This window comes from Colias eurytheme, chromosome 3 (assembly GCF_061535395.1).
Source record: "Colias eurytheme isolate Ceu_HAF_F1 chromosome 3, ilColEury1 Martin Lab GWU primary, whole genome shotgun sequence".
Classification (NCBI taxonomy): Eukaryota; Metazoa; Arthropoda; class Insecta; order Lepidoptera; family Pieridae; genus Colias; species Colias eurytheme.
In genome coordinates this window covers 5,466,675-5,494,400 of record NC_142982.1, presented here as the reverse complement: position 1 = coordinate 5,494,400, position 27,726 = coordinate 5,466,675, and the positions used below count along the sequence as shown (strand labels likewise).

The 27,726-nt window shown below is 31.5% G+C and overlaps 3 protein-coding genes across 8 annotated transcripts in view; 1 reads left to right on the top strand and 2 right to left on the bottom strand.

Annotated features, from left to right (window-relative positions):
• Nucleotides 1-19,129, bottom strand: part of GABA-B-R1 (gamma-aminobutyric acid type B receptor subunit 1) — a 95,164-nt gene extending 76,035 nt beyond the window's left edge. Inside the window, exon 1 of the mRNA XM_090119610.1 lies at nucleotides 18,798-19,129. The gene's annotated coding sequence lies outside the window, so the exon portion shown is untranslated. The remainder of the gene's footprint in view (nucleotides 1-18,797) is intronic.
• A 915-nt stretch (nucleotides 19,130-20,044) lies between these two features.
• Nucleotides 20,045-23,565, top strand: LOC149909571 (uncharacterized). The gene has a single exon (XM_090119609.1). It carries the CDS (start codon nucleotides 20,162-20,164, stop codon nucleotides 21,503-21,505), a length of 1,344 nt encoding a protein of 447 aa, XP_089975735.1. The 5' UTR covers nucleotides 20,045-20,161; the 3' UTR covers nucleotides 21,506-23,565.
• A 2,486-nt stretch (nucleotides 23,566-26,051) lies between these two features.
• The window catches only part of LOC149909569 (protein neuron navigator-like), a 76,515-nt gene continuing 74,840 nt past the window's right edge, over nucleotides 26,052-27,726 (bottom strand). For all 6 annotated transcript variants that reach the window (XM_090119607.1, XM_090119608.1, XM_090119603.1 and 3 more), the window contains one exon: nucleotides 26,052-27,553. In XM_090119607.1, coding sequence (XP_089975733.1) covers nucleotides 27,431-27,553 — 123 coding nt within the window. In that variant the 3' untranslated portion in view covers nucleotides 26,052-27,430. The remainder of the gene's footprint in view (nucleotides 27,554-27,726) is intronic.

Sequence of the window (27,726 nt, the reverse complement as noted above, 5' to 3'; positions counted from 1 at the left end):
TTTTATAATTTCGTATGTTTTGACATTTCATACAAAATTTTCCATTTGAAATTATTAATTTGTTCAACTTTTTCTACTTCTCGTAATACTCTCATTGCTATTATCTCAAATTTAGATTGAAAATTGCTTCTAAAACTTGTAAAACACAGCACAATTATGTACTAAAAGATAGGTTATAACTCGGTTGTGTCAGACTTATACTAGGGTGGTAGCCGAAATAAGGACGAAATAGCATTAGTATGAATACTTATTACGACGTTATACTAGGTTTTTCCTTATTCTTAGTTTATTCTTTTCATAAATGTTATAACTCGTTTATTTGTACGGCTGTAAGACTATAAGTATCATACTACACAATATGATGCTTATTTGTTTGTCACTGATGAGGATTAATTAGAATACGCCTAAATGTAAGGAAAAAATACAGATGAATTAAAGCCAAAAGAAAAACTTAGTTCATTTAATATAAAGATGGCAGTACTGATAAGAAAACGTCTTTTTGAAACACCAAGAGACATTTTACGTAGCAACGAGTTTCTTATGTTTGTTTAATATGGAGTCTTCTCTCGACCTTTTTGGTAAATTAACAAAATACACAAGATAAATTCCTTCGTTCGTTCTCTGTTCAAATAAAATGTTCAAAGTGAATTTAAATGGAAGACAGAAACAAAGTGAATATTAATAAAATTATAGACATTATGTTCTCTCAAAAAATAATGTTATTTTATGGCTCTATTTGTTCACTCTGAGATCAAAGAGACCATTAAGCGTCGTTGATTTATTCGAGAGTAGAAATATTTTCTTATTGCCGGGAACCTTAAGTGCGCGGTTGCCTCCTTCCAATTCTGTACACTGTTTGTGCAAAATGTTTGTGTTGTAATGTTCCCTTACATCTCTGAGTAGGTCCATACATTGCTCTGTCCCAGCTGCTTGAAGCGTTAATATTTGTCCGTTGTAAAATAAAGCCAATATCAGTAAAAGTTTTCGTGCCCTCCAACATTATTTATTCAGAGCCTTCTACATTTCTTCAACTTTGAAGGGCTTTGGCCCAACGCTAATTTAACCGTCCGCTACAAATGGCGGAGTTTTTTTGTAAACTTTGTATTGTTAACTCAAACACTCCCAACATTTTTTGGTATTTGCAGAATTTGTTTTTCAAAGAAACGATTTTCCCCGTAATCTAGTTTTCCAACAAGTAATTTTAGTTCTCAAACAAAATTTACAAGTAATTTCTTGTACGTTGTTGCTATGTAGTGAAATAAATAACTTATTTTCCAGGAAGATTAGGTTACAACGCAAGGCGGAGCGTGAAACCGAACGTCACTGGCGTGTGACGTTCGGTTTCACGCTCCGCCTGAGGTTAGCACGCTATTTGTAGACACCTTTATATTTGGGCTCAATTGTATTGTAATTTGGCGCCGCCCTTGTATAATTAATGATATGGAATCTTTTATGATCACTGATCAAGGCTGACCTGATTTTATGGTGCTATAATTCATTATAAGTTAATCATAAAATAAATTAGTAAAATAAAGACATATATTATATCAGTACATTTAAGATGTTAGTCATATTAAGTATAAACCAAGAACATAAGCTTTAAAAAAGGAAAATAATATTAAGGTCTAAAGATCTTCGGCTTAATTTACTTACGGCAATTAGTTTTGTAAAGTTAACAAAATAAGGACGCTCCTAATCTTAATTGTGTAATGCGGTTTCCTTTTTAGGGTTCCGTAGCCAAAATGGCAAAAACGGAACCCTTATAGTTTCGTCATGTCCGTCTGTCCGTCTGTCCGTCTGTCCGTCTGTCACAGCCGATTTACTCGGAAACTATAAGTACTACAGTGATGAAATTTGATGGGAATATGTGTTGTATGAACCGCTACAAAAATATGACACTAAATAGTAAAAAAAAGAATTGGGGGTGGGGCCCCCCATACATGTAACTGAGGGATGAAATTTTTTTTTTCGATGTACATACCCGTGTGGGGTATCAATGGAAAGGTCTTTTAAAATGATATAAAGTTTTCTAAAAAACATTTTTCTTAAAGTGAACGGTTTTTGAGATATCAGCTCTCAAAGTCGTAAAAAGTATGTCCCCCCCCCTCTATTTTTATAACTACGGGGTATAAAATTCTAAAAAAAATAGAGGTGATGCATGCTAATTAACTCTTTCAACGATTTTTGGTTTGATCAAAGTATCTCTTATAGTTTTTGAGATAGGTTGATTTAACTGTAATTTATTATATTTGCTGCTACGGAACCCTTTGTGCGCGAGCCCGACTCGCACTTGGCCGGTTTTTCTAGAAAAGGTTTACAATACAAAATATACTTAAAGATTTATTTTCTTTTGATGTTCCTTCTTTTTTCTAATAAAACCATTGCTTTTAATTTTTATTCGCTAAAATATATTTACCCAAGTTATGTTTCATTATTATTATTATATTTATAGGTATTTCATATACATGAGTAGTGTGATATAAAGGGGTTCAAGTGCAAAGTATTCATTTTCATTATAGTGATACTGATATGTGTTTTCAAAGCGTAATTTAAAAAAATGTGCACAAGTTAAACTTTACGGTCAACAATACAAAAATAGCCGTTGCATTGTATGTTACGAAAAATGGGAAGCTCATAAAAGTTTTACAGTGTAACTTTTAGTTTACAGGCATTTACTAACTTTTAATTAAAAAATGTGTGAATATACGTACATGTATCTTCCTATTACCTATCTACACGTTTTATGCGTAATTATTTAATGTAAGTTATTGATTTTAATAATTTATGTGTGATTCGTGTTTTATTGCATAATTGAAATTTTTTTATTCTTTAATCTATTCTGGAAGCTTATGCAATTTATAATAAGCTAGCGACTTGTTGCGGCTCCAAACAAGTGCAATTCATACTACATTATGTATAGGACATAGGTACTATAATATTATTCATGTTTTAAACATATAAATCTTCCTTTTGAATCACTCTGTCTATAAAAATCCACGCATCAAAATCCGTTGCGTAGTTTGGTTGCTCATTTGGTATATTTCCTATTTCGAGAAATGCTGGATATTAAATGTAAAATTTTAAACCTATGTACAGTTGCTATCAATACTACAACAAAGAGCGAGTTCATGGGCGATTTGTGACAGAAAACATTAAATTTATACCCTTTATCACTGCTGAACACAAAGCGGGATTTTCTTTATTGGGCCGAATTCACTGACTTTAAATGGATAAGCCTTAAAATTATTGAAGAGAAAATTTTAATGAAAATAACAACTAAATTAAATCGTGACGTATTTTGTGAATTAAAATATTAAACAAACCACCGTAAACATGTAAAATCAAAATATAACACAAGACACAACGAATCTGTTAGAACAATATACCAAACTACATTTTTTATTGGCAAATGGCAATGTTGACTTCCAAGCATTTTTATTAGATAGAATAAACATAGAAAATAATAAAATTAACTTGTCTCATGCTTGCTTGTCATAACACCGGTATCGGTCTTGCAAATTTTAGTTTTGGGTATATAAATCCATAGTTGGTACGGTTACTAATGACCTATATTTCGTGCTTTAATATGTAGATCTGAGGAAAGCGAAAGCTATACGGGCTATACCGCGACAATCGCGAAGGCCGAAACGGAACTAGCAACCTTAACCTTTCGTGTTTCACTTAGAATAGAGTTATTTCAACATTTTAACACAAGACTATCAATTCAGCATTACAACCTTTGAAACAATTGTTTTATTTTTACTAACACGTAAATAATTAGCCTATTTTAAACAAATTGAAAGGAAAAAAACGTTTTTTATTTTCATAGTGATACGAAAACTTTTCCATTTACATAATTTCATTACGCGTATAATTAATGTTTATGAACGGCAACCTGACAATTTTTATGGAAATATATTGTGGTAGCGTGTTACTTAAGTACATGAATGGTCGACCTTCCCTCATTGTGAGGGAAATTGAGGCGAAATAGTTCTCAGCGATAAAATGAGCAACTATACGCGTCCTTACCTCCAGAAAATCCTGCTTATTCTTGCTTTGATTAATCAGCTAACAATATTGCTGATTGCTAAATTACTTGAAGCATAATATAATCTGCCATATAAGAATTAATTTACTTCTTGTGTTTTTTTAATATATTATAGGTAATAAATGCATGAATAAATAAATAAAACTATATTAAGAAAGCGAAAATAATAAATAATTAAGCTACTTGGCAAGATAATATGAAATGAAGAGAAATTTTAATAAAAGTTCTACTAAATCCCTCTTAGTTTCCCCTGAGGAAAAAACTTTTCCATAACATAGAAACTACCCAGGGATATTAGTCGATCATTATAATGGAATACAAGATGTCTTATTAAAATTGAATTACTTGTGGCAAAAAGTTTCGTATTAAATTATAAATGGAATGGGAATAAGACTTGTCTCTATTGTGTTAGCTGTGGCCTAATTGACTAATTTGGGGATTCATTAGGGCTTTTAGAAGAAGTCTAGTTGAATTAGTAAACGATCCGATTGGAGTTTGAAGCAACTCTTAACCTTGAAACGTAGAGTTGTAGAGCGCTTCGTATGTGGTTCATAAGTAAAACATTACAATAGAAATAATAATAATGAGATTCAATATGACTTTATTTTGTGGGAACAACTTTACTGTATTATTTCGTCATGAACTCATCGACTTACTATACTACATCGACTACATCACTACATGATATAAAACAACTCTCTGTCCCTATGTTTGCTTAAATCTTTAAAGCTATACGCAACTGATTTTGATTCGATTTTTAATAGATAGAGTGATTCAAAAGGAATGTTTTAGTAAATAAATTTAGACAAAGCGGGCGAAGCTGCGGCCGGAAAGCTAGTTTTATATAAAGTCATCTTGCATTGATGATTGAACTATTGGCCAAACCAATACAAAAATCGATTGACCAGATTTTGTTTCCACATGAAGGCAAACATCATACATCCACTTTTGCATTTTCAGTAATATTCGTAGAAATATTGAAAAATAAAAATGAAAACGTGCAGCGACAGCAGAAAACCTGTTATTTAATTTTAGGTTGTCACTGTGGACATAGCGATCGAACAGTTTGCTTACGTGTGAACAAGCAAGCAATAGAACACGCGACGGTAAGCGGGATTTATTACAATATTCAGGCATGCGAGGGTGTTTGTGTAAGGTATATCTTGTGTCAGTGTATAGTGACAACACTATGGCAAAAATGTTTTGTATTTAAGTATCAATTATGTTTTTTTAAATCGTTTTAAGAAAATAGATAATATATTCTCTGCAATTAAATAAATAGATACGATTGAATTACTCTATCTCGCTTGTCAAGTATCGCCTGGGGCTCTACCGATGCGTCATTCGCTGCAACCTCTGACATGTCATCCGTGACTAATTGTATTTGTACTTTGTTACGTGTATTTGCACAATTTGGAAGCAATTTCTTTTGCGACATGAAAATGATAAATGAAATTCAGTAAAACGTAGAGACGCTTTTGAAAATTATATTTTTTTATGTAATTTATTCTGCTCAGAAATATGTTTTAGCTTTTTGATAAGTGGCATTTGAAACTGAATGTCTTTTTGTCATTGTTAAATAAACTAGAGCTGTCGTAAGATCATTATTTTGTTTTATTAACTACATAAATAAGCTAATAATTCTGACATATTTTAGAAAATATTTAGTGAATTTCCGACCTATTTTTGGATTGAAAAATATCTGCGTAACCAGTAACCACTGCGAAACTAAATTATAAACATATTTTATTTCATTAAATATTAAATACCTATTCAATATTCATTCACAAACTTATCTGCAAAGTCACCATAGCTATTAAAGAGCATATAAACAAAGAAATTATAAGCTGCCAAGTAAAGTGTTTTGATTAAATTCCCAAACAGTGGGGAAAGGCTTGCCGGGTACGATCTTGGTGCTAATCAGGTTCACGCTTCAGTTGCTATATTCAAATTGAAATAATAACTTCTGTCTGAACCATCGCGTATAAAAGATCCCTTTTGAAATAGCGCCGCTTAACGCTTCTTGTAAAGTTTTTTTTTTTTTTCATTTTCCTTTATGAATTTTAATCGCTAGATATTCTTGTTTCCTTCTATGGATAACAATATATTTTTTCACATTACAAAGGAAAAAGAAAATATTATTAAGTTGTACTTTCAACTAAGTGTAAGTTTATCTCATTTTTCTAAATGAAGTTTGAAATAAAAACTACTTTAATAATGTTACCTGCAGCTGGTTAACGTTGAAAATGCGCAATTTTATCATAATAAAAATAAAGTTATCTGCTTTTAAAATATGAATCATTTGAAATATTTTTGATCATAATATTCCAAGTATTCGTGCAGGCAATTTTGTTTTCAATGTATGTTGTATCAATACAAATTGATATGAAGGTATTTGATATCGTATTTTTTGTATGTAAAGAAATTACAAATACATTGTTACATTTTAATGATTTTTCGTTGAATGATGAATACGTAGTTCAATTTTAATTCTCGACTGAACTGAGGAGTAATATCAAGCCTATAAAAACAAATAGGAAAGAATAACATTTTAACACGTTATTCCATAATATTTGTTTTCAGATTGACAGTTGCTCTCTCGTAGGTACAACATTATAATATTGATTATAATACAAGACAGTAATTATTGGCAATGTAATTAATTCACGCATATACGAATAATACAATAAAATCTTTTTTGTTACGCAATCGGAAAACATGTTATTCTTTTTAATTTCTTGTAAAATAAGCTTGTAGCTACAAACTCTTAACTCAACCAAAACCGGACAGAAACAGATACAGCACTTGAGAGTTGAGACAGTTCGTTTTAAAACCCCTTTAAGTATTAACTTTTTGTTCTGCTACAACGGTAATATTATTATGAATTTAAATTTTCCACTCGGGAACTTCACTTTGATGTTCTCATTCCTACGATTTTTTATTTTAGTAGTAGGTAGTTTCAATACCTGTAAGTACCTAATAGTATGTCAACTGTAATCTTTCAGCCCAATTTCTACCTAATTTAAACTAGGTATATTTTAAAAATAAAAAAAGACAAAATTTCTAATATTACTGAGATTTCGACGGGGATGCCTCCAAGATACGGGCTTATTCATATTATACAGCAGTTAAAAATATGCTTGTTGCATTGAAGTTAGTAATCTTTATTAGGAATACTAAAAATAAACGGAAACTTTTATCTAATTTTTTATTCCTCGTTCCACTTAAAAAACATATTATGACAGAATAGCGTAAGTTAGTCTTATTTGAGACAGACAGTGATAAATAATAGTCATTTAGGAGGCGTCACTTGGATATTACGATAGCTTTTCAGTACTTATTAATTTATTTAATGCTATAGAAATGATGAAAGCTCTTTAGGAGTAATAGACTATTTTTTTTTATAGTGGAGAATGCATTTAGGCATACCCAGGGCACTCGGGGGAAGAGCCCTGGGTTATGTCGGACTCACCCTGCTGAGTGCAGGGTCCTACCGACTAAACTCCACTGTGTTCCGCCGTGCCGCTTTATTGACGGGGCCGCGGGTATTTGGTAGAACCGCGTCCGCAGAAGGAGTAATAGACTAGTGCCAATCCCTTCCAAAACGATAAAAAGCTTTAAAAAATCACAGTAGGATGAAAACCATTAGAAAAGGAGGGAAGTATGATAAAAATGAAAGGAAAAATAAATTACAGTCAATCCGAGTTCGGGAAGTGGGGGGGGGGATGCTTTTAAGGCTAAAAAATGGTTTCCCTTGATTTCCGAAAAACTACAAGTCCTATGGAAAAAAGTTCAGTGGCAAAGTTATTATTATAGGACATATTATAAATATTATAAGTTGTAGGTAATAAAAAGTTCTACAACTTTTGTATTTACAATTTATTCACATAACCTCAAAATAAGTCTGTCTGACAGTTTTTCTATGGCTACGCAGACGTAACCGCGGAGAGGTTTATCATAAATTCTTTAAAAAAATTATTACCTATTCATACTTAATCTATCTGATTTATTACATAAATAGGATATACCTACCTACATAAGAATGTCTGTGTTTTATTTACAGTCTACGCGACACGTAGAGCACGTTATTTGAATCATTAAATGAATAATTCTAAAGCGGATTCCATTTATATGCTTTTAAATAAAGCTGTTTTATAAAAATACTTTATATCGAGAATTCGATAACGAGAGAGCACTAGCTTTCACGTCCAATTTCACGTTTATTAATAACGTTTCAAATGTCAATGTTTCTGTTGTCGACTTGCGTTGCAACTTTTATTGGCGCGTATTGAGTTCTACCTACGATTATAATATCCAGTAAAATGAACATGGATTTAAATATTAAGGCTATTAACTTTTTTTTTTCAGAAGTAGTTTTAAGTGCTCTTAGTAGTATTAAGTTGTTATGTTAATGTTTTCCATGATGTTCGTCAGTGGAACGTTACGTCATTTCGATCAGTAGTTATTAAAATGATGTTTAAAAATTAAGTTCAAAGCTATATCCAAATACAAAATAAGACATTGGTTTCTAAAAGCCCACTTAGACTATAACACAATTTTATTTTCTAAAATTGTAAGACTAAAATAATTAGTGGACGTAATTAAAATAATAACTGATACAGAAAAAGATGGTGAAAATAAAACGAGAAATGTGATTATAAATACTATAAAATTTATTTAATATTATACACACTAGTATAATATATCACAGTAGATTTATACACATTTATGTAAGTTAGACGTTAATTTCCATACTCAATACCTATCAGCCGCACACGACTTCGTAATGGAACCTCCCACGTGAGGGAGGGAACGTAGATGATGGATCTAATTGACGAACTCAAAGTTATCAAGATTACACCAATAGCTTATAAAAGCGACATATAAAACTAAACCATTTGAGTATTACAAAATCTCATTTTGATAAATCAATATAGACAGGAATAATTTTATCTAATACGCTATCTTTCATTCAACTACATGCATTTGGCAAACAACAGGGAGCCATAACACTCTAAGAAAGATCTATGGGGTACTAAATTCAGTAATACTTAGGTAAAGTATAAAGATTTTCAATGTATAAATTGTTGTCAAATGACTGATATAAATTGTGGTACAATTTTCACTTTTACGTTTAAACCTAATATAACCTTGATGCATTATTTTACGAAAGGAAGCGGGTGATTGAGTGGGATTGAAAAGGGATCAAGCTTGCTGTTGAGTAGTTGTCATGTCTACACTCTGCAGAAGATGAGAGTATTTTAGTAAAATAGTTAATGTGCAGACTCTCTTACAGTATTTGGATGGTCGATCCTTTAAAGCCGTTAGTCACCCTTAGACCCTCCTCTTTGTAGTCTAAGATATAGTTAGTGAAACATCTGCACAAATATTTAGTTTAATGGCGGGTTAAAGATGGTCCGTTGACTTAAATTTTTGCTATTACTTTATAATTAAGAAGGGACTAAACGTTGAAATATTTTAAGTAATCTGATAAAGCCACGGTAAGTGGAAACACCACTCAAATAATAAGAATGTACCATGTTTTTATTAAGGAGTGATAAGGCGTATCAATTCTGATATCTTTTATGAGAAAACACTTTCAGAAAACGCGATCTCGTTGACGCTGCTTTTAACGTAACGTGCCCCTACAGTTTCATTCCCCGGTATTAGATTCAGCGATCTACATTTTAAAACCTTTCACGTACGAACTAACATGTAAGTCACTATACCAGGCGAGTGCCTTTTACCGTGAAAGCATCTATGAGCGCTTGTGGTGAGAGGATAAATATGGGATTAGGGTTTTAATTATAACAAGTCATCGGGACATAACGATTACTGCAAAGGTTATTTATATCTATTTCTTATGGTTTAAAGTTGTTAATTACCTGTAGGCTATTGGGCTGTTCACCTAATAAAGGAAAACAAAAAAGGACCTAAGACGCCTATCAGTTCGAGAAGGGAAATGTTTACGGAACTCATATTGAACTGATAGATACGTTGCCAATCATAATTTGGTATTAATTTACTCTCCGGCGATATCACGGATGAATTGTTAAATCCACGGACAATATTAAATCCAGCCTTGTCAGCTGTCCGCTTCTCGGACAGTTTGTTAATGCTAGCTGTCATAAATAATACACAACAGGAATAACCGGCGTTCATAATATTTTGATGGTTGCACTCCAGTTTTTTTTTTTGTAAAGATGTAATTCTTAAAAAGGGGATAATAATTACTATCATATTTTGTTCAGTGACTACAAAAAGCTTTTTTTTATGAGGGAAAATGAAACACATTTTCTACATCTCACGCTTTCACGAAAATTCTGTCATACCGATTATTATAAAATGAAGACCACGATAAGTTTTTAAGTGTAGTATGTACCTACCTTTATTACGTAACTCAAGCGAGTTTACAGGAGGAAATGATAAGGGATAGTAAAAATAAACAAAAACACGTAAATAATAAAAGCCTTTACCTTTTTCCACTCTACTATTAATTAATGTGAAAAACGTCGGTATTACGTTACATTTTGTTCGCATAAGGACTTTTGTTCTCAAGTTTCAATCAAAGCACTGGACATTTAATGAGAGTTGAGAGTTGCAATCCGATATTTACGCCTTGGCAGGTTTTGTTAATTGCACAAAACTTGTGATCTCGAGTGGTCCGAGTTGGCTATCACTTTGATACATCGCCAAAGTATGAAGGACCGACGAACCGCACAGACCACCGCCACCCACCGCCGGCTAACAAACATAATATTACAGCATTATATCACCGTGTTAGGAGTTTAGTCACGCGAGTTACCCGGTGCTAATTCATCATGAAGTGTATTCAGCACAACAATGTTTCGAGTTTCGACGTTGTATACATTTCGCAACTTTCATAATCCAATTATACCCTACTTAAGGTAATATGAAAGTTACGCCTCACATTAAAGTTATGACTTCTGTTTGCATACATTTAGGGTAATTTCATGATTAAATGAAGTGTGTTCATCTATTTATAGAAAAAAATAATCGAAATTGTTTTAAATATTTTACATGGAGTGTTTATAAAATAAGTGAATACCATCCCAGGCAATAAATCAGCTCAATGAAATATAAGGGAAAAAGGGTAAGGGATTTTGTTTATTACCGGATTAAACATCAGTCACGAGAAATGTGACTTCTTTGGTATTTATTAACCGAATAGGTCGCGTTCGTCCAACCGAATATTGCAACAATTGTATTCCTTTTTATCTAGCATAACGAGTATATTGTTATATTTTAGTCGAGTTAATAAATGAGGGAGTATTTTTATTCGAACAATCGGTGCTATATTATTGTTAGATATGAGCTTCATGTAACAATTTTAAAGATGAAAATATCCACGTCTGTATGAAAATAGACTACAGGCCCAAGTTGAAAAAATTATGGGTCATTTGACCCACCACCTGACCTATCTAGAATGATATAAGAGCATAAAATAATAAGATTCAGCACTATGACGTCACTTGTAAGCTGTCCACCTGAGTGCAGATGAGAATTCGAAGGTTCAGGTAGAGATTTTCTCCCCTTGTCTCCATGATTTTTGTACGGCGTTGCGGAATAATGGCTTAAAAGCAGTATAGAAATAGTATGACACAGATGCCGTACAAAAATGGTGGTCCACAAAGTCGGAATTTATTTTTATTTTTCGACAGTTGCCGGGGTAAATTTGGTCATTTGATTTTGTACGGCATCTGTGTCATACTATTTCTATACTACTTTTAATCAATTATTCCGCAACGCCGTACAAAAATCATGGAGACAAGGGGAGAAAATATCTACCTGAACCTTCGAATTCTCATCTGCACTCAGGTGGACAGCTTACAAGTGACGTCATAGTGCTGAATCTTATTATTTTATGCTCTTACTAGCGACCCGCCCCGGCTTCGCACGGGTGCAATGTTGATACTAAATACACTACAGAAAAACTGTGAACGTTGTATATAAAAACATAGCGGCCCGCTCCGGCTAGGCACGGGTATAAAATAGATAGCCGGGCGGCCGGCCGGTACCGCCGCAAACGCTACGTCCCGCAATTTTTAAATCTGTAATATCTTCGAAAATATTCACTTAAATCATACGGTGTAAAGGGCCATATAGATCTATATTAAATGAACAATGTATTCAAGGTATTTAATTGGTTAAGGATTAATGCTGTATTGGTTAAAATCGCATCGAAAATTAGCCATTATTGATCGTAAAAAGTAAATGACAAAAAAAAGTTATTGTGGGTTATCCATAAGAGATAGACATATACCATCGCGGACTTTTCTGTAGACCTTTTCAATGTGTATAATACTTAGTACATTATTTTGATAAAACTCGTAGGGTTCAGCCTGCGTTTGCAATGTAAGCGGAAAAAATGTAATTTTTTACGACATCACATTAGAAACCTCAAAAATAACAGTACTTCTCCACTATTTAATGGGTGTTATTATACATATAAACCTTCCTCTTGAATCACTCTATTTATTAAAAAAAACCGTATCAAAATCCGTTGCGTAGTTTCAAAGATTTAAGCGTACAAAGGGACATAGGGACATAGGGACAGGGAAAGCGACTTTGTTTTATACTATGTAGTGATATCATTCTAGATAGGTCACCTGGTGGGTCAAATGACCCATAATTTTTTCAACACGGGCCTGTAGTCTAAAACCGTAATTGCTTTTATACAGTCACAGAGAAAAGTAGAAGAGTAAATAGTAGCAGAGTCAATTTCGAAAAACTGCTACTATTTAAAATACTGTAAAAATAAATTATGAGTATTCTAACATAATAAAAGATAACTTACTCCTTTTTTCTATCTAGCAACAACAACCTAAAAATTAAGTTAAATGGAAGTTCATTGTGCCCCTTAGATGTTAGATAAGGATCGATCACAATGTAAGATATTGTATGGAAAATACTTCATTGAATGGGTGTCGATGGGTTCACATAAGGGTGTGATAAAATCTCAAATTGACTACTGTTAGTGAATAATATATGTATGCTACATATAGATAGATATGTATTTTATTTCCAGTTTCTTTTTATATAAATGCATGCGGATTTCATATTGCAAAATTTTTTATTGATTTATTAGAGATACTTATATTAAAAAATTCCAACATATTTACATCTGCTCGAGTATATTCGAGCACTATAGTTTTAGAAACTAATTTATTTAGAAACTAATTTCTATGGGCCTAAGTAATAAACTCCGTTAATAAAAGAGGTAAATTTGTGAGTTTTACATCGATTTAGTGATAAACCAACAGATCATTAGTTGGGCTTCGTTAATAAATCTCAATCAAAAGTGCCTTTTAGTTTTTACCTCATTAGAATAGAGATATAGGACATAGTTACTATAGGTGTAAATTTTAACAAAATATTTTAAAATGCCTGAACTAATTATAAGTACTGACTACTAACACACTATATTTACAAGATGTTTATAGTATTAGTTATATAGTAGGTATATAAAAATATAATAACTAATACAGAATTTATAATTAATGCAATTAAATTAAGTGTGAGCTACTTACACAATCTAATTAAAAGCTCAAACGGGGGAAAAGTTGTAGTTAATATAAGTAATATATCTTTAAGGAAACCAATTTCTGCACATTCGTTTTCATAAGAGGAAAAATGATGAAAAATGGCTGCGAAATTCCAAAGTGATCGAGAACTCGTTTTAATTGAAAAACTTTTAAGAAAATACAAAGTGAGTTTTGCGAGAAGCTTTTACTGATTTATTTTGGTTTACGATTGCACGTAGAAAATTGTCTTTCAACGAGTAAATTCCTTGCCCTATACTTGAGAAACAGCATGAACTCAATTTATTTATATGAACTTTTTTAAATTTGTTGTGTTCTGAACAAATATTACATAATTTCTAATTCTAAGGTCGAAAAATCTTTTTATCATTTCAAAAACATATTTCATCCCACCATGAAAAATCAAGACGTAAATTTTAAATATCTCAGAAACTACATGTTTAGGATCAAAGTAATATGTTACTAAGTAGTACTTAAAAGATTAATTCTGAAAGAGTACTATCCATTCCTGATAAAGTACGTATGAAACACAAGTTCTTGGATAAAATTCAATTAGGTTCGTCTCCGCAGAGCAACCATAATAGTGTTGAACACACAAGAGAAATAAAATCACGTTAAAAAGCTATTTATTTTACCAACAACCTTCCCCTACGTAGAGGGTGGTACTTTCTTGAGAGTATGAGTTAACAACTAGTTCAATTATTTATATCAGAAGGTGGCAAAACATAATAAATAGGTTACCTAAATAATGCAAGCGTATTACCGATCCATAATATGTAATTTTATTCGAATGTAGTGTTAGGAGCTATGACTGAAAATTTTGTTGTATTATATTCACAAAAGGAACCTATCTCTAATTTGAAGGTATAATACCTTCAAATTTCAATCAATAGTCTTAAACAAGTCATAATTAGAACAAGTCATAAAGATTCAAGTAACTACTAGTGACTATATTTAGATAAAATAATTTGCAAGTGTAATATGGCGAATATAAATTTAAACACCTACGTAAATCACGCATTTTCTCATAGCGAAAACTTCGCTTCTGTCTGTTTTATCCCTGATAATAGATATAATGTATTTTGGATATACACGTGATTCATATTATACCTGTGAAATAGAGTGATGTCTGCAAAGTTTATATGTGATTTATTATTTTGCATATACCTACTGCAAAGCATCTGGCACTTTGTGAATATCTAGAGACGCTAGCTTGCCAAGAAAATAAATTTGGATAGAAAATTCGGATTCTGCAGAAACAAACATGGAAGTAATTGTGAATTAGAAATAATCCGCACGATGCTTTTATTTAAATTGGGAGTGAAAGTGACATATAAGTTTACAAATTATATAAAAAGGTACATAGGCAACATTATTTATCGTCTAACAATACTCCTCTAACTGGAGCTGTCTAATATTTAAGGTCTAATTAACTGCTATTTGGAAAAATCATTTTGCTTCATAATTATCTTTATAAAAGCCCAGCATGTTTAAATTGAATCATGGATTTGATACTTTAATAGAAGAAAAGCTATCTTTAGCTTTCATTAACAAAATTTCCTTAGAAACTAATTTCATTTAAATTTAATTTTAACTTTCCTTGTTTCTGTAAGCAACTCATGGGTAGTTCCTACTTATTTTGAATATATTTAGTAAAAGTTCGTGACATTTCAATTAAAACGTAGAGTCAAATAACGAACGTGCCGCCTCCTTGCTAAACATTGCAAAAACTTCAACAAACTCGTTTAACTTCGATAAATGGGAAATATCTTAATTACTGCTGAATTCGATTGAAAACTTTATCTTATTATAGTAGCTTGGTCAGTGAATGTATATGCTTATAATTAATACTGAGCTTAAAATTGATCAATTCAAACATGCTCAAAAGCCCCTCTGTATATCTCATATGATTTACGGAAAGTTGTCGCCCAACATCTTGTGAATAAGGATTAACCAACTCCTCCCGCTTTGAAGTTTTTATTAAAAATGTTTGATCATCCATAGCAACTTCAACGACTTGGATTTTAATAGAAGTTCACTCAATAATTTTTGAGGAACTGAGAGTTTTATTCTGGGAGACAGCCATCATATTGCAAGCTTCAAATTCCTAAACTTAAATTGCAATCGGCATCGCTTTTTGTTACTGTATGTCAGAATTAGAAAAAGAAATATGCATACGTAAAGGATGTAAACAAAAGGGTTTAGAATATATGTATTAGGATATAATTGATTATGTTATACACATCAATAAATGAGCTTTTTTTCAAGTAGACTGTATTGAGAAGTTTACTTTAAATTCTTTAATTAAGATTTTTAATCAATTGTAATGAAATTCATTAGAGATCAAGTATAATACTTAATAGATAATTGGGAAGGGTTTGCACTTGAATATGAAGAGGTCTTCAGGTTTAATTATTCTGCATCTGAATGGCCGTCTCGAAACTCGCAGTGACGGAATCGATCTCAATAAATTATTGTTGCCTCAATGAACATTGAACACTGGCAATTCCAATCAGACCAAATGGCAAGTTCCTTGTCCTTTTACATATTGTGTGACTATACTTACTTTCTCACAGATATTAGAATAAAATAATTGTTACAAAGGTGAAAGGAATTATTTCCCGCATATTGCTTTATCAATTTCATTACTCAACGTAAATTAAAGTCAGAATATTGTTGTTTTGTTACAGAGAGCTGCAATATACAAGGTGAAAATATAATTTAATCATTATTATTGTGTAATAATTATCTGTGAAGCATCCTGGTACAGTAATTGCGCTACTCTTCTCACGGCTCTTATTTCCCGACGAGTAAGTGAACACCGTAGGTACCTACTGATATGTAGGTACTAAAATCATACCTACATTGCCATTAGCCACATAGGCGTCGGTTACGGTGGTGGTCTTGTTTCAACGAAGTCCATGTTAATGTTACGCATTGCTAAATATTTGACGTAGGCCCATATTAGTATTCAATACATCGAAGGAACTAGGGCCGTAACATTTTTCAGTTCATACGTGACTTAGCGAATCACGTCGCGAACGAGAAGCTGAGTGGAAAAATAAGTGCTCAAGAAACTTGCCGTCGTTCTCGTATCATTTATTCATACATTCACTGGACAATCCCTCAAAGCTACCTAAATTCGCTCCATTAGAATATCTTAGCGTAGTTATGTAGGTAATAGATATGGTAATATTGCGTCTTATATTTGAGGAAATGGGATCTAAACGATTCGAAATATGCTGGCAACAGTACCATCAAATTTTTTTCCCCTCTTGTTTGTCAAAATAGTTATAATACTTATTGAAATATCGCAATTATAGGTCATTAAGAAATAATGAATGCGAAACGCATAAATTGAAATAGGTAGTAAAATACCTAAGTCTGCTGGATGTTTAATTTTCAAATGAAAAATTGCTTGGAACATTATCCAATTAGGTACGTATAGGTACAAAGCTTTGAGGGAGGCCTTTGTCCAGCAGTGGACGTCCCACGGCTGATAAGAAGAAGAAGAAGGTACAAAGCTATCTACAAAATTCATCATTAAAGTATATTGTTTTAAAATATATTCTATTTGTTTGTAGGTACCTACTCTCATTAAAACAATCTGATTAAATGACAAAAAGCAAAGTTAATAGTTCACCTCGTCATAAATTTAAATATGCAGACGTCCGTACCTATTGATTGTCCCCAAGAATAACGCCCTTCCGCTGGGAAACCCTGAAACTTACACGTATTTACATTGTGTTTGGAAACGATAATTTTCCAAACTAATTATAAGATTATTGTTTTCCCTCACGCAATTGTATTTAATAATAAAATATGATTTAAATAAGAGACGCAGGTCATCTAACTAGTAAAAATAGGTAGGTACCCAAAACTGACCTCGTAATATTGCATTACATGAGTTAATTAATAATTGTGTTTATATTTAGGTAGGTACCTATCCCTCTTACACACTTAATACATTTTTGTTTTATCTCTCAAAAAAATATATATTCTTCAAGTTATGAAAAATGCCAAGTAATACTCATTTGTTAATTATAATTTTGTAAGTTTAATTTGTAGAGGATCTGTGTGATGGACTGTGATGTAGGAATGTTATGTTTATGCACGTCAGACAAAATATTCGGTGAAAAAAGTGAAGAAGAAAAACAGTGTACTTAAATAAAATAAATGGTCAATTCAAACTTTAAAACATATAATTGATAACATTTAACTAATAATAAATAAATAACAGATAACTTCAAATATGAATTTCGATTTCGATCATAAAAGTAACCAACTGTTAGTTCGATAACTTCTTCTATTTCAAATCTCTACGAGCTCTACCTTTTTATGTACATTATCATAGGTATTCCTGAAAAAATCATTATTAGATTCTATAGAACCTGAAAAATAATATATTCATATATTCTTGTTGATACAAATGCCTATCCATATTATTATAGAATTACCTATTTCAAAAATACTTGGGTATATTTCATTCATCATTACGCCCTGCAGCAATTTTCTCTACTTGCGGTAGAATTGACTCTATATCGACGAAATGACAATATTTTTTTTTATATTATTTGATGAGAAAATAATATTTTATTATTTTCTGAGAATAATATAATAATAAAATAATATTTTATTATTTTAATTTTATATTATTTTGGGATTTTGTTAAAATTTTCTAAATCTCTGACTTTTTACTTTAAAGCTATACTACTATTTTTAATTTACATCATTGAAATTACGCTTGTGTAGAATAATATTTATTAATGCGTTTAAGTCAATCTACTTTAGATTTTTTGTAGGTTATACGTAATCGTTTTGAAATTCATAAATGAATGCTCATTTATTGAGCTTTTATACAAAAGCTTCAATACATGAAAACAAGGTTTCTCAATACAATTAAAATATTGTTAAATTATTTTATGATGGCTATGAGCTGGTTGCTCTATGGACTAAGTAGGTATAATGTTATGTCGATTCTAAAAACAAGAAATTCATTAATTTTCTTCTCCATTAGTTAAGTATGTTATTTATGTTATTAATAGCGTGTTGTTTTTTTTTTACCTAGCACATAGGTACCTACTTTGGCGCCCAATGTATGGTTTTGACGACATTAGACAAAAATTAACCTACGAGATATGATTTACTGTAATCGTAGTATTACCGAATATAAAATACATTCATACCTGTATTAAATTCTCAACCTCATTATTTTAGCTCTATAACGTTCCAAAAATATCGATTCACGACGAATCCAGCATGTCGGCCGCCCTCTAGGGCAGACGGCTCTACTCGCTCTATGTACACATAGGACACAACACGTCAGGCGATATCAAAACGGTTTCCCGCCACTAGTATTTTATCACTTGCATGCCCAATACACGGTATTTTTCTCAGTTTCATTTTATATTTAGTGTTTTTTTACATTTGGACATTTTCGAGACTTTAATAGCTATATTTACTATATATAATGATCTAAAACTTTCACTACAGTATCATTTTATGGGCGGGCGGAGCAATGCACCGACCTCCCGCGCGTGCCCGATCCGACTGACTGAATTTTCTACATTTTCCCGGCGCAAGCCTTCAACCCCTTGTAATCGAGCACGTTCCCAAAGACCTACGACTAAAATGTATAGTAGCTACGAAAATTATTTTAAACGCGGGGAAAATGCCCGTGGTTACCAACCTACCGAGTGGTTAATTATGCTAACCATTGCGCGACAAAATATAATATTATTATGGAGTAGTTATCGATTTTTTATTTATACAGCACATTTTTATTTCAATAATACATCAGCGTAATAGTTTTGCTTACAATATTATTGCCTCTATTTTATAATATCTATCAAAATATATGTTTAAAATAACTAGTAATCACAATCATCCATAATAATATTATTATCATCATAACATAATATTATTATACTTATTTTAATCTTTTTCCTGTGTTGATATTAGATAAATTATCGAACAAAAAATAATTTTATTCACGTGTAGAGTAGAGTCTTTGTAGAGTAGTTATAAATAAAAAAATATTATTGTTTGGAATATAAAAAACTTAGTAAGTACGTTTTTGAGTGCTTTAATTTTATGATTATGATCTAAGCAGTGATTGCGTATACTTAATATAAGAATAACAAAAGCATGCAGACCTAATAGAATTTATTTAATAAGTATTTTTTTTTTAATCAACGTAATAGGTACATAATACATACGTGTTCAAAAATAAACGTAATACAATTATAAAACGCTATTGTCATGAAGGTAATAAATCAGAATAAAAATTATAATTTTCATTCGTATCTTTTTACTAATTAACTGGTATAAATTATTATTTTTTAGCTGTGTTTTTTAGTCTATAATTTTCGGGATACACCAAAACATCAGTATCCGTAGCGATTGGCGAGGTATGTTGTCAATGTCATTGTCATGTCTGTATACCTTGACTCTGGTGAAAAATAAAAAATACAAAACATTAAAATAAATAAAATCCAGGTCTTAGATCATATTATTTATTTGAATCGAAAAGAATTTGGTTTTATATGCAATGGCACAGCCAGAAGATACCGAACTAAGAGACTTAGTTATTGAATCATTAGAGAAGAATGGATCCCTTGCTAAAATACGCGCGTTGTTACGCGCTAATATCTTTTTAGCATTCGAGGATGACTGCGAGAATATAAAACAAAATGAGTGTTTGGATAACATTTTAAAACTGCCAGAAGGAGTTCTATCATTGTCAATAATACATGAGTTTTTGGAGTTTTGTAATTTAAAAAATACCTTGTTTGTTTACATGTCAGAAACACGACAAGGAAAAGAATACACATACAGAGGTGAGCGAAGTATAAACGAAATGCTTCAAATAAATCAAACGAACAAGGAAAAGGAGCCCATTCTCGTAACGATTCTGCGGTATTTTTTAAAGTCGCATAATGATTTGAAGCATGAAAGTTCACGTGAGAGTTGTGATCATGCGGATCATTCGACGTATATTGTCAATCAAGAAACTAGTTCCTCTACGAGTCAATCTCAATCTGGTAATTCTTCTGATGAGAAACATCGGCTGGACTTAAGATTGAACTTGGACAACTCTGATACAGACACCTCTAGCGACTCAACTGGAAACAAGAATAGCTCAGAATATGTTCCTAATCAACACATAGTTTTAAGTGATATCGATAATAACAAGGCTGTAGCACAAAAGATTTCTGCAAGTTTATTATCAGGAAATATAAGTAACAATGAACAAAACAAAACTCCAACTGAAAAACATGATTTGAAAGTGAACACTAGCAGCGAATCTACTTCTTATGTTGAATTGAAGCCATTTAACTCACAAGATGAAAAGCTGCTGAATACAACAGGTATTCCACATGCTGATTCAAAGGTGAGTACAGGACGTCAGTCTAACACATCTCATGGATCTCAAATAGAGTCAGTTCAAACTTTGAGTAGCGCGTCATCTGAATCTTTGAAGCGTGAAGTTAGTGTGTGTAAAGATGGAGCTGGTACAAAAAAATCACCAGATCATTCACTCAAATATGACACACCTGAATATAGTTATGATTTCTCCTCACCTCTACTATCTGGAACTACTGAACAAAATATGAAAGATAAAAAAAGAGTAAGTACAAGCTCTCAATGCGATAAACATTCATCACCTCGCTCACAGAGTTCCATTTCTATATCAGATGTAACAGACTTGGTCAGCGAGAAAAGTTTTAGTGGGCAGAGTAGAAATAATTTAAAAAATAAAGGTAATAGCAATGCTGAGAAGACTAAGAGCCCAGATAATAACAGCTTGAAGTCCAGTAACGACTCTGGTGATTTTTCTGAATCTCCCATACCATCTATATCAAATTTAAGTCTTGATTTTCATAGTGATTAGGAAAGTGGATAAGATGTCCTGAAGGTTTCAATAATATTACACTACTAAGTATTGTTCTTGGGTTTACAGCATATGAATGTTCCTTTAAGTGTGAATGTTCCTTAAAAGTGATTTATCAATGTAAAAATTCAGTTTAGGTAACTATTACAAAATGCTCATATTTTAAACATTTTTGATGGCAAAAATAATTTTAACATATTTATAATAGAAATAAAACAAGCAAAGCATTTTATACATTTCCAATAATAAGTTTTAATCTTTATGAAATACATAGTTAGATTTTAGTATTTCCTATGATGTATTGCAGGAAATATATTTATTAATATGTAGTGAGGAATTTGAATGTTATGTTCAATTTTTTGCATTTAGAAATATTTACAGATAAGTATGCAAGCTGATGAAACTATTATTAGAAAAGAAATTATCATTAATTTAGGAACATGACAATTTTTAGAGGTGTTCATGTTGATCCATTGAACTGGTGAATTAATTTTAAAATGCTTTCCATGTAAATAATGTAATTTATAAGTTATGATTGGATTAAAAATTAATGTAATTGGATGCTACCTGCACATTGTACACCATATAAAATATACACATGTTATTTTGATAGCCCATAGTACAAAAAATTGTGATAAAATATAAAAATAGCACTAAATGCTATATAATTTTTAATCATAAATGTGATTCCATTTCACTCATCCATTTATATTCAAAATTGTCAGTGTTGTGTACATAGTGCTGGGTAATACAACATCTTTATGATCCAAATACTCAATGTAGTTATTTAATATTTACTATATGTCTATACATAGTGTATTTATAGTTCTTGCATTTTACATTGTATATGTTATAGTCAAACCGCGATGCTCGGGCACTCCTAGGTTGGACTGGTCAAACCTCAGGTCTGGCATAATGATTTTGTCAAAGCCCAAATAAATGTAATATTTTGGCCTATTACTAAACAATTTTCGTCAATCGTCTAGCTGAGGCGTGTTATGCGCGTGCGATGCCTATGCTGCATTCGCCCACGCCCGAGACTGCGGCTGACTTCAGTCAAATTGTGTATTTGTATTGTATTTCGAGGATTGTCCTATGTTTTTTGCCAAACCTTAGATAAACCCTTCCTTCCGCAAAGGATTGTGTTTCGGGATTTGACTATAACATTAACAGTAATGAAAATATCATCCTGATGATTTTGTGTCCATATTGATAGTGGTTAAATGTTCCGGTCATTTAGAATTAGGAATGAGATGCTTCATTAATAGAATTAATTTAATGTACTTAATTATAAACGCAATCCTAATAACATGGTCAATATTGATTGCATCAATGAGGTTTATTAATTGTACGGCAATTTTGTTAAATCCGTTTAAGATCTTGGTTTATCATATTCATCTATAATGTTAAAAAAATATGGGGGAAGAATTCACTTTATATTGTATAAAATTATAATGTCATGATGGCTTTCACCTAAGAGGAAGGGTAAATAATTAAATATTTACCTAACGACTTAGATCAGTTTTATTATGATTTTACTAAAAACAGTATTTCAAAAGTATTGGTGAGAAGTTAGTGTGTGCTCAGCTAAAACAATTGTTTTAGTTAAATTCGGCAATGTGGTTTTGTTTAAATTTCCTGGTGGCTTTGATACAAGTCTAAAAAAAAGTGTCAAATTTTTTGTAAGTATAATTTTTTAAAACTGGATTTTATTATCTACAAAAGTATATAATATTTATTTCGTAATTACGTTATTAATTATTATACTCCTAAAAACAGGTTTGTTCTAAAAAAAACATTTATTTTAAACGGATTTAACATTATTTTAGATTTAGATTATAAGTGTATTTTATTGTTTTAATCATTTGCAAAAGGTTGTGCCTTATTTATGAAGCAAATTTGAACAGAGGTTCCTTTAAATTTTCAGTCAATAATCTAGTCCTAGAAGCATTAACTGGTTCCGTCCAAATTGCTCCATTGTCACATTTGTTTCTGGTAGATTTCAATAAAACTGTCTTTACATGTAATTTAAGTTCTTTTAAAATAAAGTTATTGCTTTATGTATATAATTGATTTCAATGTGTTTTATTTTTGAAATCTATTTTCTTATTCCTATCCTTATCAACCGATATTAAAGGAGGTTCTCAATCGATTGACTTTCAAAATCTGGATTGGGATTTCCTCGAAGGAATGTCGGTGACCTTTTTTACACGCTTTATATTAGCTTCACCTGTATGTTTGTAAGTTTGTAACCGACTTCTTTGGGCGCGATTTTGACCCACTTTAAACGGCCAGATTTCGTTCAAACTTTATAGATTTATTTAGGACCGATGACAATACACTAATTTGATAAAATAAATAATAGTTAAAAAAAAATAAAAAACACGCGTTTTATAGAAAACCGAACTAAAAGCGTGTTTTTTAGTTTTTTTAAACTATTATAATTATTGTAGTAGTGCCACACCCCGGACACTCCATACAAAATTATCGTTTTGACAGTCTGCAGTCACACTGTAGAGACTGCAAATGTGTGTGTTAACGCTTTATGGTTGGCACATTTTTGACTAGCTTAAAAAAAATTCGCGTTTTTCTGATGAAATACATCCGTAAACAGCACAATATCTAAACATTTTCTACGAAAAACGATAATCACAAATCCAAAATAATAAAATTACTCTATTGTAATATCAAGTCAATTTGATTAATGTTGTCAATCTTCGTTGCGTATCGTCCCTGTAGAAAAATATGGAGACTGATCGTGCGGAGTGAGGTAAGTGTTTACTTTTGGCGGGAGGCGGAGAGTGTCCGTTCTGTAGCGTTTAGCTCATAGAAATCTAAATAACAAGACACATAGAAGGGCTATAATGTCATAATTCGTATGAAAACCGCTGTCGCCAAAATCAACACATTCAAACCGAAAGCTAAACAGTACTACACAAGTAAACTATGCCTTTTATTGGACAGCTTGATTTTAGTGAAAACTAACTATCTATTAAATTAAGCTTTTGAATATGTATCCTAACGCACGAATTTACGGTTTATTTTAGAATAACATCCCTAAGTATATGAGACTTTTTGCTCCAATACGAACAAACGTGATAATAAGAATGGTCGACTGTGTCATTCATTGTTATTTCGATTACTATGGTGACACTCGTAATACTTGTAAATATTCTATAATTTTAAGGAAAAACGGCATTATTTCTAAAAAAATATATTTTCCGATGAAATATTATTCCTTTATAAGTATAATTACAACTTGTGGAAGAATTTCCGCAATGGGAATTGCTGAAACACACCATGTATAAACTCATACGTCTCCAGAGCAACTGAACAGTGACGAATGCACTGGTGATGTGCAAATCACCTGAGTGGCGACAAGGTCACGCACGCCTACGACTTCTAGTGTCTTGTTATTTAGATTTCTATGGTTTAGCTACTATTATGTATTCTGTGGTAGTGCTAAATGTGCAAGCAGAAGATTAATTGACGCAGATCAATTGGTAATTTGTAAACAAAGGAAGAAAACAATCTAATTTTACTAAAAAAAAAATTACTAAATCTCGGAAAATTGAGATACCCTATATTTTACAAAGAGAAAACTTGTTTTTCCGCATCCTTAAACTATTCTCAAAATTCACATATAATTGAATGGTTGCCAGATTGAAAATCAGAGGTCAGACATTTTTTTATAACTTGAACTGTTTTCGATATAGAGGGCGTCTAGAGCGCGGTCCTTGGCGCGGTCTAATTATTATTCTTAAATCTATCAATTCAATATTACTCCATTGAAATGTTACATTTTTTAGGCCTAACCTTGCATTTTTAGAGGACGCAATTTTATGTTTTTGATGTGTAGGGGGGGTCAGTGAGTAGCTAAAACCAAGTTTGTGGGGTTGCCACCCTTGTCCCACGGCTGCCATCTTGAAAATAGCGGTTGAAATTGTTTTTACGATATATCTCTTAAACTACCTATTTATCTGATAAAAAAAATTGTTAGCATTATTTGTTGCAAATTAAATTTTCTACAACTTTTGTCCAGTAACTTTTTGTCGTAGAACTATAAATAAAAAAGTTATAAGCGAAAACGTTCAGAAATTAGATCTTTTTATATTTTTCAATAAAACTTTTTTTTATCATTTTACGAAGAAATGATATCAGACCATTTTTGTAGATTGTTTTTCGAGGAACAATTTTTATATACAACATTTTTTCATTACGTCAATAGCTAAGGTTTTACAGCGCTCTGAAGTGAGTACTATTTTTCACACACACCAAAAAAATAAAATTGCGTCCTCTAAAAAATGCAACCCCAAATGTAACTTTTCAATGGAATATAGGTATTTTTTTAGGGACAACTGCTATGTCATCTTTTTGACTTACTAGGAGTTTAAAAATAGAAGTTTTTTCTTTGTACTGGGTATCTCAATTTTCCTAGGTCAACTCCTCAAATGACTGGACTATTGTTAATTTGAGAGATATTTTCTCAGGTTGAGATATTTTGATATGAAAGTGTAGATTGGAATGTGATTTCAAATAAAATATGTAATATATATAATCAAAGTTTATTTTTCACAATTTATGTAAAGCATAGATTGTAGATATCACGTTTTTTATGCACACAAGTCAATCCATACCGAACACTGTAACATAAGTTACATTTCTATACAAAATTAATACTATACTGTATATGGCATAATAGCGGTTAGTGTAATCACATAGAAAAAAAAATTATATTAAACATTTTTATCGTATTTACACCTTAATATTTTAGGTACATGAGTTTTATATGAAAATGGTATAAAAATTACACTTTCATAATAATATACACACATTACGTCGAAGTAATGTAATCGCGTCAATATCCTAACTTTGAAAAATATAACAATAGTAAAAGCCAATGCTTTATTACAAACAGGGACAGTTAAACGCTGTCTGTATCTACACAATGGAATTATATCGCTCCAGGCACTGCAGTCGAGTATTTTTCATGAATTCATAGACTATCGTATTAAAACTTTTTAACGAAAGCGTTAAAAAATTTACTATGAAAAGTTGCAACGAAAATACAATTATAGAGAAAGGCTACGACTCTTGCTTTTAGTATTTGCTATCGTCCACAAATATGCAGAGCAAATCCTTTCTTTGAAAATATATTGATTTCTTGAGAGTATAAACTTGTTAACATTACAATATTCTTATATAATAGGTACTATACAAAGCTAACAGATAAATAAATAAAAATTTACATATATGGCAAATATTTGGCTTTGTATATCGCATAGTTAACACTCGAAAATAAATGCACTACATTCTTTTCGTACTTTTCTACAACTGATTATTTTACAAAACCTCGTGAGTAATTTGAATATACATATTTGGATCTTCTTGAAATAATAAGAAGAATGATCTCTAAATTAACTTTAATGAATTTAAATCCTTCCTTGATTTATTTCTTCCTTGAATTATCTTAGAGGTAAAATTCTAGTTATGTATTGTTCGATAATTCTGAGGTTAAGTACATAAAATAATCATGTAGAGAAAAAGTGTTGTTTAAGCGCATATATTTGTCAATAAAAATTTTAAATATAAACAGAAAAATTAAAGCGATACGATACCAAGTAACCAAGGCTGGAAAATAATATTTATATGACAAGAATCTATTAGAAATAATGAGGGTATCCAAAAAAAGACGATAGATCAATATTTCCCAGCTTTGGTTGAATTATTTAAACATCAATTGCACACTGAAGAAGAAATAGAAACTTGTAACCAGATAAAGATCTGACAGTCATATATCGTCGACATGTGCCACCTTTGCACGCATTGGCTAACAAGAATGAACACCTAAATAAATAAATAGGAATATTTAGTCCAATTGCTTTATTTTTTATTGTTGAATATAAAATAAGGCGATATAGTGAGTTAGAGCTCGTTGCCCATAGAGCTGTCGTGCGTGAGATTCGAGTCCATGCTCGCGTTGTCCGAGTCTTGGCTTTGGTTGCCGCTGTAGTTCGCCGCTTCTTGTAGACGCATTAACATGTTCAACTGGAAAATTAAATACACATTTGTAAGTCGTGTGGGTTTAAACAGGTATATAATATGTACAATGTATGAATTTATCTGGCTTTGAGTCATAGTCATATTATGAACTATTCTAAAATATTTACTATTAAAGCCTATTTTCCATAGTAAAATGAAATGTTAAATAAATTGAAAAA

Excerpts from the sequence above, each read along its gene's own strand:
- LOC149909571 (XM_090119609.1), top strand. The coding sequence starts at position 20,162 with ATGGCACAGCCAGAAGATACCGAACTAAGAGACTTAGTTATTGAATCA.